The 15,422-nt window shown below is 47.7% G+C and overlaps 1 protein-coding gene across 10 annotated transcripts in view; it reads left to right on the forward strand.

The window, feature by feature from the left end:
• The first annotated feature begins 2,910 nt into the window (after nucleotides 1–2,910).
• NLRP12 (NLR family pyrin domain containing 12) overlaps nucleotides 2,911–15,422 on the forward strand; it is a 34,261-nt gene continuing 21,749 nt past the window's right edge. For 3 of the 10 annotated variants that reach the window (XM_038527759.1, XM_038527756.1, XM_038527755.1), the window contains exons 1-3: nucleotides 2,911–3,260; nucleotides 6,393–6,473; nucleotides 9,385–11,086. In XM_038527759.1, coding sequence (XP_038383687.1) covers nucleotides 2,978–3,260; nucleotides 6,393–6,473; nucleotides 9,385–11,086 — 2,066 coding nt within the window. In that variant the 5' untranslated portion in view covers nucleotides 2,911–2,977. Of the gene's footprint in view, nucleotides 3,261–3,365; nucleotides 3,659–5,304; nucleotides 6,207–6,392; nucleotides 6,474–9,384; nucleotides 11,087–15,422 lie in introns of those variants that run through there. The other 7 variants (XM_038527754.1, XM_038527758.1, XM_038527757.1 and 4 more) reach the window with 5 other exon arrangements.

Genomic DNA, 15,422 nt, shown 5'->3' on the forward strand with positions numbered 1-15,422 from the left:
AAATATTTTATCCTCCTAATCAATCTAGACCAATAATAATAATTTAAAAATTATTTTAAATAATTTCCACAACCCCTGCAAATCAAGCATTCTACACTTTTTATTTAAAAGTGAGGAAGGGGGGATCCCTGGGTGGCGCAGCGGTTTAGCACCTGCCTTTGGCCCGGGGCGTGATCCTGGAGTCCCAGGATCGGGTCCCGCGTTGGGCTCCCTGCATGGAGCCTGCTTCTCCCTCTGCCTGTGTCTCTGCCTCTCTCTCTCTCTCTCTCTCTCTCTCTGTGTGTCTTTCATGAATAAATAAATAAAAATCCTTTAAAAAAATAAATAAATAAAAGTGAGGAAGGGGGATCCCTGGGTGGTGCAGCGGTTTGGCGCCTGCCTTTGGCCCAGGGCGGGATCCTGGCGACACGGGATCGAATCCCACGTCGGGCTCCCTGCATGGAGCCTGCTTCTCCCTCTGCCTGTGTCTCTGCCTCTCTCTCTCTCTCTGTGACTATCATAAATAAAAAAATTAAAAAAAAATTAACTAAAAGTGAGGAAGGTATTACCATTTCATAGAATTTCTTCTCCCACCCACCCACCCATCCCCACTTTTTTCTGCATTCGTTTTCTCAGGCAAAGTGATCTAGCCTGGGGCACCTGGGTGGCTCAGGGGTTGAATGTCTATCTTTGTCTCAGGGTGTGATCCCGGAGTCCTGGGATCAAGTCCCCCAGTGGGCTCCTCACAGGGAGTCTGCTTCTCCCTCTGCCTGTGTCTCTACCTCACCTCTCTCTGTGTCTCTCACGAATAAGTAAAACTAAAATCTTAAAAAAAAAATTATTTAGCTAGCACTGCTCATAGGCTGGACATAGCTTTAAGGTCTTATTTTCATTCCAAGTAGTTTAACAAAATCCATATTTTTCTTCTCCAAATACTATGCCCTCTCTTTGGTAACATCTCCATCTTGGGTCATATAAAATGTTAGATGTATGTGTGATTCATTCATTATATAGCTAATCAGATATAATGGGGGGGTACATTTCAGGCACTGTTCTAGTTGTTGGGAAGAAAATGGTGATCGGAACTATTTGGGCTGAACTGGATTGCCTCCCCAGGGCAACTGACGCTGTTCATTGGTTTTATCTGTTATTGAATTTCATTGAAATGTAATTATATAGAACACACTTTTTAATATTTGGCTTCTCTTGCCTAATATGATACCCATATGGGGCGTCTGGGTGGCTCAGTTGATTGAGCATGTGCCTCTGCCTCAGGTCATGGTCCCAGAGTCCTGGGATGGAGTCCTCAACAGGGAGTCTGCTTCTCCCTGCCTGCCACTCCCCCTGCTTTTGCTCTCTATCTCTCTCATAAATAAATAAATAAATAAATAAATAAATAAATAAATAAAATCTAAACAAAACAAAACAAAACACAAAACATAATGCCCATAGGATTTATCCATATTATTTCTTATAGCTGTGGTTTGTTTCTCCTTATTGTTTAAGGCACTGAAATCAGGCTTCCTGGTTTTAGCTCAAGGCATCCTAAGTGAAGTAATACTGCTTTGACTGCCCTCCCCAAATCATTAAATCCCTGTGCCAGGCAGTTTGGGCTTACGTATGCCACAGTGAGGAATGAGCCCTCTATCTTCCTGACTTACAGCGGTTCTGTTACCATATTGAGCCTGTTAGCCCTGGCTACATCTATATTCTCATTCCTGGTCCCAGGCAGGAAAAAGTCTGTATCAGTTTCTTTTCTTCTTCTTCTTCTTTTTTTTTTTCAAGATCTTATTTATTCATTCATGAGAGACACAGAGAGAGGGAGAGAGAGGCAGAGATACAGGCAGAGGGAGAAGCAGGCTCCATGCAGGGAGCCTGATGTGGGACTTGATCCCAGGACTCCAGGATCACACCCTGGGCAGAAGGCAGGCGCTAAACCGCTGAGCCACCCAGGGATCCCCCTGTATCAGTTTCTTACACTGCTATAACTAACACCACTACGCACTTTGAGTATTTTACAGTTTTGGAGGTCAGAAGTCCAAAAAGGGGCTAAAATCAGGGTGTCAGCTGGCTGTTCCTTGAGAGGCTCCAGGTGAGAATCCATTTCCTTGCCTTCTCCAGCCAGTCATCATATCCCTCCTTCCTCTGCTTCCATCTCTCTTGCCTCTGACCCTGGTCATCACGATGACACTGAGCCCACCCTTGGATGTGGATTATCCCATTCCCTGGAAGTGGATAATCCAGGACCCCGTCTCAGGAGCCTTACATTTAATCACACCTGCAAAGTCTCCTTTGCTACTTAACGTAACATTTCAGAGATTGGGGGATTGGGACACAGACGTCTTTGGGGGACCACTATCCTGTTTACCCCGCAGTCCCTTTCTGTGCCCACGAAAAGAGAAAACAGCAGGCCCCTGCAAGTAAGGTTCTTAATGCTTCTACCTGGAAGAGGTTGGCTCACATTTGCCCACATTGCAGGGTTGCTTGCTCAGGGGCCGTCTCCCAGAGCAGGTGCCCTATCCAAGTCCCATGCCAACAGAGAGGAGGTCTAATCCTCCCACCCACGAGGAGGGCCAGTAGCTAGTTGGATAATAATCCAAGGGACCAGGGGCAGGGGAGAGGCAAGGGAAACAGCAGGAAAGATGAAGCAGGGAGTGTCCTCTTGGCCAGGGGAGCCGGGAAGAGGGAGCAGAAGTGAAAGTCTTTCTCATGGTGGAATGGCTCCTGGGATTTCCTAATGTGACCAACTTCCTCTTCTGGGAAGGGGAACACCCACTGGCGCGTTGCGGGGCTGGGCAGGCGCCACCCGAGGGTGAGGAAGCTCTATTTCGCCACCAGGGCTTTCCTGTCCGGCTGCTGCAGCCTCGCGCGGAGGCCTGCGGTGGGCATGCGGGGCCGGGGCCGGGGCCGGGGTCGGGGCCGGGGCAGGGGCCGGGACGCTGGCACCGCGGGCACACCCTAGGCTCCGCTTCCGCCCTGCGGGGTGCACGGCGCCCCCATGCCCCGCGCCCCGCCCAGCAGCGGCCTCTGTCGCCTCTCGGCCTACCTGGAAGAGCTGGAGGCGGTGGAGCTGAAGAAGTTCAAGCTGTTCCTGGGCACCGAGGCGGAGGCGGGCCGGATCCCCTGGGGGCGGCTGGAGGCGGCGGGGCCCCTGGACACGGCGCAGCTGCTGGTGGCACACTGCGGGCCCCACGCGGCCTGGCCGCTGGCGCTGGGCCTCTTCCAGCGCATCAACCGGCGGGACCTGTGGGAGAAGGGCCGGAGAGAGGAGCCGGTGAGGGGTAAGGAGCCGCCGGCCGCCCGGCCCTGCGGGGGCCACCACCACGCGCACGAACCCCGAACCCCGAACCCCGAACCCCGGTGCTAGCTGCTGCCCTTGCCCCCAGAACTGCCGCTTCGCCACCCACCCTGGAGGCACTTCGTCGGGCGCCGGTGCTGTCCTCCCGCACTGGGCCTGGCCCTCGCCCTCGCCCTCACCCACCCGGGCTGCCTTCTGCTGCGCCCCGATCTCTCCCTGCTCCCCCTGATCTCTCCTACTGTGTCTTCTGTGCCGTGAGAGAATCACGATGCTGCTAACACCGACCCCCTCCTCTAACGCGGCGTCCACTGTAAAGAATGCCTCGCTCGGCGTCTTAAGTGCTGTGTGACCCACATTGTAATGATCACACCTGTTCTAGAGGTAAGACAACTCAGAGGCTCAGGACGCCTGGGTGGCTCAGTGGTTGAGCATCTACCTGAAAGACCCTGGTTTGTAGCATTTGCTAATTTCCAAGGTCTAAATACTCCAGGAAGAGCTGATTTGATATTACCAACGTGGTGTAGACTTGCTTGTAATCATAGAAATTTAGCGGCATAATCTCTTGTCCTGGTGAGGTGTGATGACAAGAGGCCTCCTTAGGCCGGGTTCCAGGTGGCTCCTTCTCTCCTCTCTCCATCCTCAGATAGCACTGGAGAGGCATCCGACTGTGGGAGTATGAGACTGCCTTACATCTTTATTCAAGAGCCCATAAGAGAATCAAAGTGCGGCATGCCTGGGTGGCTCAGCAGTTGAGCATTTGCCTTTGGCTCAGGGTGTGATCCTGGAGACCTGGGATCATCAAGTCCCGCATCGGGCTCCCTGTGTGGAGCCTGCTTCTCCCTCTACCTGTGTCTCTGCCTCTTTCTCTCGTTCTCTATGTCTATCGTGAATAAATAAATAAAATCTTTAAAAAATTAAAAAAAAAAAAGAAGAAGTAGAATCATAGAGTATCTTTTTGTGACTGGCTTATTTTACATAGCATGATGTTTTCAGGATTCATCCACGTTGTAGCATATGTCAGTGTTTTCTTCCTCTTTAAGGCTGAATAATATTCCATCATGTGGAATACATACACTAATATATATATATTACATTTTAATTCGTTCATCTCTCTCTCTTTTTTAAAGATTTATTTACTTATTTATTTATTAGACACAGAGAGAGAGAGGCAGAGACATAGGCAGAGGGAGAAGCAGGTTCCCTGCAGGGAGCCCGATGCACGACTCAATCCCAGGACCCCAGGATCATGACTTGAGCTGAGGCAGCCGCTCAACCACTGAACCACTCAGGTGCCCTATCTCTCTCTTTTTTAAAGATTTTATTTATTTGAGAGAAACAGAGAGAGCACGAATATGGGGGGAGGGTCAGAGGGAGAGGGAGAAGCAACTCCACCTAATAGGGAGCCCCACATGGGACTCGATCCCAGGACCCTGGGATCATGACCTGTGCCAAAGGCAGACATAAAACCAACTGAGCCACCAGATCCCTCAATTCATTCATCTCTTGATGAGCATCTGAGTTGCTTCTACCTTTTTGTTATTGTAAATAATGCTGTTGTTTTTTTTTTTTTTTTTTTTTTTTTTTTTTAAAGATTTATTTATTTATTCATTCAGAGAGAGCGAAGAGAGAGGCAGAGACACAGGCAGAGGGAGAAGCAGGCTCCACGCAGGAAGCCCGATGTGGGACTCGATCCTGGGTCTCCAGGATCACACCCCAGGCTGCAGGCGGCGCTAAACCGCTGCGCCACCGGGGCTGCCCCAATAATGCTGTTGTTAACACAGATGTACAACTATCTCTTCGAGTTTTGCTTTCAATTATTCTGAATATATACTTGGAAGTGAAATTGCTGGATCTACTAGTAATTCTATTTTATTTTTTTTAAGATTTTATTTATTTATGCATGAGAGACCAGAGAGAAAGAGGCAGAGACACAGGCAGAGGGAGAAGCAGGTTCCATGCAGGGAGCCTGATGTGGGACTCGATCCTGAGTCTCCAAGATCACGCCCTGGGCTGAAGGCGGCACCAAACCACTGAGCCACCGGGGCTGCCCCAGTAATTCTATTTTAATATTTTAAGGAGCAGTGTTTTCCATAGTGGCTGCACCGTTTTACATTCCCACCACGGAAGCACAAGGAGTCCAATTTTCCTACAACCCCCACCAACACTTGTTATCTGCAGGTTTGGGGGCTTTTTCTTCATGGAAAAAAAAAAAAAGAAGGAAAGAAAACAAAACGAAAACCAATAACTCTATGCCCGACGTGGGGCTTGAACTTATCACCCTGAGATCAGGAGTCCCGTGCTCCACCAACTGAGCCAGCCAGGTGCCCCCTCTGTTATGTTTGTGGTCTACTTCTGCTAGGAAGACTAGCCAAGTGGGGAGCCTGTCCCACCAGGTCGGAGCATACCTGCCAGAGCACTGGAACTCACAGGTAGGCTTGCACTTTAGGGTTCTGTGAAGCTCAAAGATGTCCAGGAAGCACTTGGGATTTTTGACCTTACAGTGCATCCACAGAAAAGCCTTTCCTGGTCACCCAAACTAAAATACTACTTTCAACCGCTCTGTCACGTACACTTGTTTATTTTAGACACAACTTTCATCATTATCTGAAGTTATACAAAGTGTTTATTATTTTTAGAAATTCAACTCCCCATGCCAAAAGTATGTAAGGTCCACGGAGCAGAGACCTTGTTTATTGCTGTGTTTCCAATGCAAGCAAAATTTGCCTGGATAACACTGGTGCCAGTGATGCTTGGAGAGGTGGGTGAATGAGACCTGACCAAGGACTGGAGGGAGGAAATTCAAGCTAACTCACAACTTCCTGCCTGAGGGGATTTCTTGGATGGACAGAGGTGCCAATCACCATGATGTGTACCCAGGAAGGAGAGTGGGTTATGATGAACAAGTGTTTTCAGCAGTGCTGCATGTGAGGTGACTGCCAATCATTCGGGGTGTGGGTGGGCAGACAGTTATCAGTGTAGACTGTTTGATGTAATAGTAACTAATATGTTTTAAATTGCCATATAAGTTATATTCATTTCAGGTGTGCAAAGTAGCTATTATTATTGAGAGCTAGCCAGGTAGATGCTAGCTGATCTCCTAAAATGTCTCTTCCAGATACTCCATCTGGTGACCCATCCTCACCGGGGAGCCAGTCAGCATGTTCTCTGGAAGTCTTTCCTGGAGCTCTAAGAAGAGGTGAGCCATGAGCCATGTATCTTGCAGACTGCACAAGGCTACACACACCAGACTATTCAACAGAGTAGATCAAGCAAAAATATATATCTATATATTTATTTAATGTTTGCCTATAACAAGAGATCTTGACCTGGGTGGTTGCAGAGTTTATGTAACAGATTAACAACACTGTCAAAGCCCCAACTTCTTGCTATTTCATTTGTCCTAAGACTTGTCACCTCATGGTTGCACGATGGCAACCAAACCATGCAAGTGACTTCCAAGCAGGGGAGAAAAGAGAAACAAAAAGGCTTTCTTCCTCAAGAGAGAATCATTTTATTCAGGAATAAAATCCTTTCAATAAGCTTACTCCTTCCCAGTGGTCATCTCTGTGTACCTCATTGGTCAGGACTGGGGCACATTCCCAGACCAGCCGCTGGCAACAAGGAATGAGATTGCTCACGAATGGTTTAGCCAAACTGTTCTTCATCCTCTGGGGCTTGTGAAAGGACAGCATTCACTGGAATCAAGGGATCAGCACCCATTACCTTAATAGAATCAGGATTGTTGGCAAAGAAGAAATGACTGTGGGCTGCTAGAAAGACGGCACCACTGTTAACTATAATACAAATAATTCTGGACACCTTTCAAGGCATCTTAATGCACTGGGTATAGCACATGGTCAATATATGGTAACTCCATCTTTATTCTCATCATTATGTTAAGCTTTTCTAGTTTCCAAATATTCCCTGTGTCTCAAAATAAGAACACTTTCTCTACAGGAAAAGACTAAGACTTTCACAAAATCGGAATATTACTGTCCCAATTATCTTTGTTCAACTGAAAAATGCTTTCTACATGAAATAGAATCACAGTTGACAAAAGAGAAGTACAATTGACATATTTATGAACCTAGTATTAGTATTTATCAATACACATTAAGGGAGCTAATAAAATAATTTTATCAACCAATGAATGGATAAACAGAATATGGTGTGTATATATATATGTATGTTTACATGTATATACATATATATATACACACAATGGAATATTATTCAGACTCAAAAAGGAATGAAATTCTGATACTTGCTACAGCATGGGCATACTTTGAAAACATGATGCTAAGTCAAATGCGCCAACATAAAAAGACAGATACGGTGTGATTCCTCTTACATGAAGTACTTAAAGTAGACGTGAGACAGAAAGTGGAACAGTGGCTGCCAGGGGCTGGGTAGGGGAAGGAATAAGGAGTTAGTGCTTCGTAGGCATACAGTTTCTGTTGAGGATGAGGAAAGTTCTGGAAATGGATAGTGGTGATGATTACATAGCTTTGTGAATGCACATGATGTCACCAAATCCATCAAACACTTAAAAATGGTAAAAATGGGGATCCCTGGGTGGCGCAGCGGTTTAGCGCCTGTCTTTGGCCCAGGGCGCGATCCTGGAGACCCGGGATCGAATCCCACGTCGGGCTCCCGGTGCATGGAGCCTGCTTCTCCCTCTGCCTGTGTCTCTGCCTCTCTCTCTCTCTGTGACTATCATAAATAAATAAAAATTAAAAAAAAAAATGGTAAAAATGCTAAGTTTTACGTTACATATATTTTACTATAATTAAAAATAAAAGAGTACATGCATTCCTTTCGAGAGAGTGCTGGGCTCAAATTTAGATCTCTTTTTTAACCTTCCTTTGGCCAGATTTTTTTTTTTTTTAAGATTTTATTTATTTATTCATGAGAGACACACAGAGAGAGGCGGGGATATATGCAGAGGGAGAAGCAGTTTCCCTGCAGGCAGCCTGATGTGAGACTTGATCCTGGAACTTCAGGATCATGTCCTGAGACGAAGGCAGATGCTCAGCTGATGAACCACCCAGGTGTACCCCTTTGGCCAGATATTACAGGCCTCTGGTGACATCCAAATACAAAAGGATACATTTTTGTCTGGACCAGGGTTCCTCCACCTGGGCACCATTGGCAATTTGGGCTGGATCATTCTTTATTGTGGGGTGTCCTGGGCACTGTAGGATGTTGAATAGCATCCCTGGCCTCCAACCACTAGATGGTAGTAGCCTGCCCTTCACCCCTATTTGTTACAGCCAAAAATATCTCCAGACCTTACCAGAAATGCCCTGGGGGACATGTGTGTAAACACAATCACCTTGGTGAGCACTGCTGTTCTAGATTATGCATTCGCTTCTATACCAAGTAGATTTCCCTAAGAGACTTTAAGCACAGGACTTACAGAATGAGTAAGTTCTCTAAACTGCTTTCTCAAACTTTTTTTTTTTTTTTTTTTTAAGATTTAATTTATTCATGAGAGACACAGAGAGAGGTACAGACATAGGCAGAGGGAGAAGCAGGATCCCTATGTGGAGCCCTATGCGGGACTCAATCCGGGGACTCTGGGATCACAAACCCAAGCCAAAGGCAGATGCTCAACCACTGAGCCACCCAGGTGCCCTGCCTTCTCACACTTAAATGTGCATGCAAATCACAAAGCAGTCTTGTTAGAAATGCGGTTTCTGATTCAGTAGGTGGGGAGTGGGGCTCACTTTTGCATTTCCCACCAGCTCCTTGTGAGCCCACATGGGATTTCAGTGTCTCTTCACCGGGAGGACCCAAGTGAACCAGTGGCAGAGACTGACACATTCCTCTAGGTGCCCTTATGGTCTTCCAGCAGCTCCTGGGCGTGGGCCCCCGTTTGAGTAGCAAGAATAGTGCCTCAGGACAGTCCTCATGTTAGTACCTCTGCTTCTCAAGAAAAGGGAAGATCTTTATAGAGAAATACCAAGGTTCCCAGGCTCCATCCAGAAAACTGTCCCAAGGATATTGCAGAACAAATAGACACTAGACTGAGGTTTGCTTTAACTCATGAATCCGTGCACGATTGCTGACGAGTCTCCCACGGACCCCTCATTCCTCTCCGTTAGATCCCCGGGAAACGTACAGGGACTATGTTCGCAGGAAGTTCCGGCTGATGGAAGACCGCAACGCACGCCTAGGAGAATGCGTCAACCTCAGCCACAGGTACACCCGCCTCCTCCTGGTGAAGGAACACTCAAATCCCATGTGGGCCCAGCAGAAGCTCCTGGACACAGGCTGGGGGCAGGCGAGAACCGTGGGACACCAGGCCAGCTTCATCCAGATGGAGACCCTCTTCGAGCCCGACGAGGAGCGCCCCGAGCCGCCGCGCACCGTGGTCCTGCAGGGAGCAGCGGGGATGGGCAAGTCCATGCTGGCCCACAAGGTGATGCTGGACTGGGCCGACGGGAGGCTCTTCCAGGACAGGTTTGATTACCTCTTCTACATCAACTGCAGGAAGATGAACCAGAGCACTGCGGAGCAGAGCGCCCAGGATCTCATCTCCAGTTGCTGGCCTGAGCCCAGCGTACCCCTCCAGGAGCTTGTCCGAGTCCCTGAGCGCCTCCTCTTCATCATTGATGGCTTCCATGAGCTAAAACCCTCTTTCCACGACCCTCAGGGCCCCTGGTGCCTCTGCTGGGAGGAGAAACGGCCCACAGAGCTTCTTCTCAGCAGCCTGATTCGGAAGAAGCTGCTGCCTGAGCTGTCTGTGCTCATCACCATCAGGCCCACGGCTTTGGAGAAACTCCACCGCTTGCTGGAGCACCCCAGGCATGTGGAGATCCTGGGCTTCTCTGAGGCAGAAAGGAAGGAGTACTTCTATAAGTATTTCCACAATGCAGAGCAGGCCGGTCAAGTCTTCAATTTCATCAGGGACAATGAGCCCCTCTTCACTCTATGCTTTGTCCCCATGGTGTGCTGGGTGGTTTGTACCTGCCTCAAGCAGCAGTTGGAGGATGGGGGGCTTCTAAGACAGACATCCAGGACCACCACAGCAGTGTACATGCTCTACCTCTTGAGTCTGATGCAGCCCAAGCCAGGGAGCCCAATCCTCCAGTCCCCACCCAACCAGAGAGGGCTGTGCTCTTTGGCGGCAGATGGCCTCTGGAATCAGAAAATCCTATTTGAGGAGCAGGACCTCCGGAAGCATGGCCTAGATGGGGCAGATGTCTCTTCCTTCCTCAACATGAACATCTTCCAGAAGGATATCAACTGTGAAAAGTTCTACAGCTTCATCCACTTGAGCTTCCAGGAATTCTTTGCTGCCATGTACTATATCCTGGATCCTGGGGAGAGCAGGTCCAGCCCAGAGCACAATGTGACGAGGCTGTTAGCTGAGTACGAGTTTTCAGAAAGGAGCTTCTTGGCACTCACTGTCCGTTTCCTGTTTGGACTCCTGAATGAGGAGACAAGGAGCTACCTGGAGAAGAGTCTTTGCTGGAAGGTCTCACCTCACGTCAAGGTGGAGCTGCTGGAGTGGATCCAAAGGAAAGCTCAGAGCGAGGGTTCCACTCTGCAGCAGGGCTCCTTGGAGCTCTTCAGCTGTCTGTATGAGATCCAGGAGGAGGATTTCATCCAACAGGCCCTGAGCCCCTTCCAAGTGGTCGTGGTCAACAACATTGCCACCAAGATGGAGCACATGATTTCCTCCTTTTGTGTGAAGAACTGTAGGAGTGCCCTGGTGCTGCACTTGCATGGGGCTGCCTACAGCCCGGATGAAGATGATGGGGGGAGATGGGCTTCAGGGCCCCAGATGCTACCGACACAGATGTAAGTACTCAACAGGGCTCACTCTCCAAGTTTCTGCTCTCCACCATGTTCATATTCTCAACTGGGGTTGATTTTGCCCCCACCCCAGAAGATATTGGCAATATCTAGAGATATGTTGAGTTTTCATAACGAGGAGATGGGGGGCACTATGGCTTTTAGAGGGCTAGGCCAGGGGTTCTGCAAAGATACCCCACAGTGCCCAGGATGGCCTCCCACAATAGATGATGGTCTGGCCCCCAAATGTCAACATTGTCCAGGTTAGTGTCCTGCGTTTAAACAGTACTCATTTGGACTAAACTGGGGCTATGGTCAAGGAAATTGTATCCAGCCAACAAATATTATCAAGGGTGCTTTTCTAGAGTGCATAGTGTGACCAGGCACCTGCCAGCACAGACATCCTAATGGGAAGAGAGAGAGACAAGGAACAGTAAATAAATAAACAAGCAAACCAGAAAAGAAAAAAAAAAAAAAAAAAAAAAAAAAAAAAGCTCATTTAGGTAATTTTAGGAGGAGAGAACTATTACAATGAAAATAAAACAGGGTGCAGTAAGAGACAATGATATGGAGGGTTGGGTGGTATCAAGAGGAGATAGAGGAAGGAATCTTTGAGGAAGTGACTCTTTTGGCTTTTTGGCTAAGACTGTGTTGGTTTGGGTTCCCCAAGGAGTCATCTTAGATGCAAAAATTTGAATGTAAGTAACATCCAGAAGAAGAAAATCGTCCTTTTTCTTTCTACCCTCTTAGATCTTGTACGGAGGCCTGTAAATTAAACTGAAAAGGGGGTTGAGCGTCTGCCTTCAGCCCAGGGCCTGATCCTGGAGACCCGGGATTGAGTCCCATGTCAGGCTCCCTGCATGGAGCCTGCTTCTCCTTCTGCCTGTGTCTCTGCCTCTCTCTCTCTCTCTCTCTGTCTCTCATGAATAAATAAATAAAATCTTTTAAAAATTAAAAAAAAAGGGATCCCTGGGTGGTGCAGCGGTTTAGCGCCTGCCTTTGGCCCAGGGCACGATCCTGGAGACCCGGGATCGAATCCCACGTCGGGCTCCCAGTGCATGGAGCCTGCTTCTCCCTCTGCCTGTGTCTCTGCCTCTCTCTCTCTATCTCTCTCTCTCTGTGACTATCATAAATAAATAAATTTAAAAAAAAAATAAAAATTAAAAAAAAATAAAAAGTAAACTGAAAAGAGACAGATTAACAGAGAAAAACAAAGATGTTATTAGATCTTTCTTAGTTCTGGGGTGCCTGGTTGGTTCAGTCGGTAGAGCATGCAACTTTTTGATCTCAGGGTCATGCATTCAAGCCCCACATTGGGCATTAAAAAAAAGGAGTTTATTAATTCATCTGCACTTGTACCTGGGAATCCCCAGAGATGAGTAACTCAAAGGGATGGTTAGAACCTGGGCTTTTATAGCATTCTTTTTTTTTTTTTTTTTTTTTTTTATTTTTTTTTATTTTTTTTTTTATTTATGATAGTCACACAGAGAGAGAGAGAGAGAGGCAGAGACACAGGCAGAGGGAGAAGCAGGCTCCATGTACCGGGAGCCCGACGTGGGATTCGATCCTGGGTCTCCAGGATTGCGCCCTGGGCCAAAGGCAGGCGCTAAACCGCTGCGCCACCCAGGGATCCCTTTTATAGCATTCTAACAGAAGAACAGTATATTTTTTTAGAGCATCGGCAAGACAAAAGAAAGGGACACTGGGTTTCTAGGGAGGTTAGTTGTGAGAAGGCAGAAATATGGGGGAAACTAATGGGCTGAGGTGTGTTTGTGCAGGTCTGTCTTAGAACTGTAGTGGGAGAAAATTCTCTTCTCTCTTTGGGTCTCTGGCTGGGCCTAAGAATTAAATTGACAGGGGCATCTGGGTGGCTTAGGGGTTGAGTGTCTGCCTTCAGCTCAGAACGTGATCCTAGGGTCCTGGGATCAAGTGCCGCATCAGGCTGCCTAGGGGGAACCCGCTTCTCCCTCTGCCTGTGTCTCTGCCTCTCTCTGTGTGTCTCATAAATAAATAAAATCTTTAAAAAATTTTTAAATTGGCCTATGATAAACAAACAAACAAACAAACTGACATGATAGATTCACAGGAGAAAAGCAGGCACATTTTATTGAATTTTCACATGTCCTTGGAGCTCGTACCAGAGCAGGAAGCACTTAAACATTTTGATTAAAAAACAATCAGCCTGTAAAGAATTGACAGGCCACCTAAGAACATATCAGGCTGAATTTTGAATTAGCATATAATGCCATTAACAGAGCTACATTAAAGTATCTCTGACATTAGGGATCCCTGGAAGCTCAGTAGGTTAGAGCCTGCCTTTGGCCCAGGGTATGACCCTGGAGTCCCAGGATTGAGTCCCACATTGGGCTCCCTGCGTGGAGCCTGCTTCTGTTCTCTCTCTCTCTCTCTCTCTCCCTCTGTGTCTGTCATGAATAAATAAATAAGGTCTTTAAAATAAAGTATCTCTGAAATTAGAGGCACCTGGGTAGCTTAGTTGGTTAAGCATCCGACTCTTGATTTCGGCTCAGGTCATCATCTCAAGGTCCTGGGATTGAACCTCATGTTGGGCTCCCCACTCTGTGAGGAGTCTGCTTATCTCTCTCTCATTCTGCTCCTCCCCCACCTCCCTCCCTCTCCCCCCCCCCCATAAATAAATAAATAAATCTTTAAAGAAAAATAAATAAAAGATCTCTGAAATTAGGGGCACCTGGCTGGCTCAGTCAGTGGAACATGTGACTCTTGATCTTGGGGTCATGACTTTGAGCCCCACATTGGGCATAGTTTACTTAAAAAAAAAAAGAATTGACAAGACAAAGGGCTTTGAGGTCGGGGGACAGTACATGGTGAACAAATAACGAGGTTGTTTATATAGACTTCTTGGCCTGGAATTCACTCCCTAGTGATCAGGATGCCTCCCTTTCTTCTGGGACAGGAAGGAGACCCTTCACATGGGAGATTGACCCGTTCTCAGGGAAGAAGCGCCAGATGGTGGTGGGGTAGGGGGTCAGTGATCATCCTGCCTCTGCCACTTTCTCAGACTCCTTCAGCTCAAGACATTTAAGAAGCCATCTCTTGGGCTAGTGTGTTCTGAACCCCTCTGGCACAAAATTTCCATCTTCATGGCCATAAAACTTCCCCAGGAGAGGGGATTTGTAGCATCCCTCACTTTCAGATAACAGAAGTTCTGGAAAGGCTTCTTTCTGCACCTCGGTTGCCTTTTATTGTTGTTGTTGTTGTTGTTGTTGTTGTTGTTTTTTAAAGGTTTTTATTTCTTTATACATGAGAGACACAGAGAGAGGTAGAGACATAGGCAGAGGGAGAAGCAAGTTCCCCACAGGGAGCCTGATGTGGGACTTGATCCCAGGACCCCGGGATCACGACCTGAGGTCAAGGCAGACACTGAACCACTAAGTCACCTAGGTGCCCTCCTTTGCCTTAAACTCAAAATAATCCTTATGCCATCGTGGCATATTTGGAGATGTCAGATTCTGGCCGCACAGAGCACTTTCTTTGGGAGATAATCCCAGAAAGTAGAGAAGACAAGGAAGGAAGGCAGCCAACAGAGAGAACATCATCCGGCTGGTCACTAATGGGACCTAGAGGTACTTCCCACCCGCTCCTCGAGACAGGGGAGCAGGGGTCTTGAGTTGTACATGAGTCAGGTTGGGGCATTGGCCCCCAGGGTCTCCCAGGCCACTAATGTCAGCTTTTGACCTCAGTGAGGAGGTGACTCAGTCATGTGAAAATTTAGGAAGGAGAGGCATCCTAGGGCCAGGGGTACAGGCAGTAGGGACAGGATGCATGGACATCCCACTCTGACTGGAGGCTCATTTCCAGTTACCACTCTGCCTGGCTCTTCACGACTCTTCGTCCCACGTGGAGGCACAATTCTGGTAACCAGGTTCCTCTCAGGCCTAGTTGCCGTTAATGTGCACTAAATGTGGGGCCATGTACCCAGGACTTTCAGCTACCATGCTCCAGGATGCAAGAGGGGAGTGAAGATCAGTAGCCTGGGGTTTGATCCTGACTCTGCTGCTCACTAGCTGTGTGGCTTTGCCCATCACCTCTGTTCATCAAGTCTCAATGTTTCTGTGCAGAAAATGGAATTTCAACTCCTACCTTTTGGGGTTCATTGTGAAGGCTCAACACTGAGTTGTGTGCAGGGTCAGAAGCCAACAAATATTAGATGTCATTTTTTAGATGACATTTTCATGACTGTGTAGACACTCTAAGTACAATGATTTGTTAGTCCTACAGCTCTATTGTGGTTAAGGTTACATAATGTTATATATATAAATATCACGGGGGACCTGGGCGGCTCAGTGGTTGAGCATCTGCTTTT

This window comes from Canis lupus, chromosome 1 (assembly GCF_011100685.1).
Source record: "Canis lupus familiaris isolate Mischka breed German Shepherd chromosome 1, alternate assembly UU_Cfam_GSD_1.0, whole genome shotgun sequence".
Classification (NCBI taxonomy): Eukaryota; Metazoa; Chordata; class Mammalia; order Carnivora; family Canidae; genus Canis; species Canis lupus.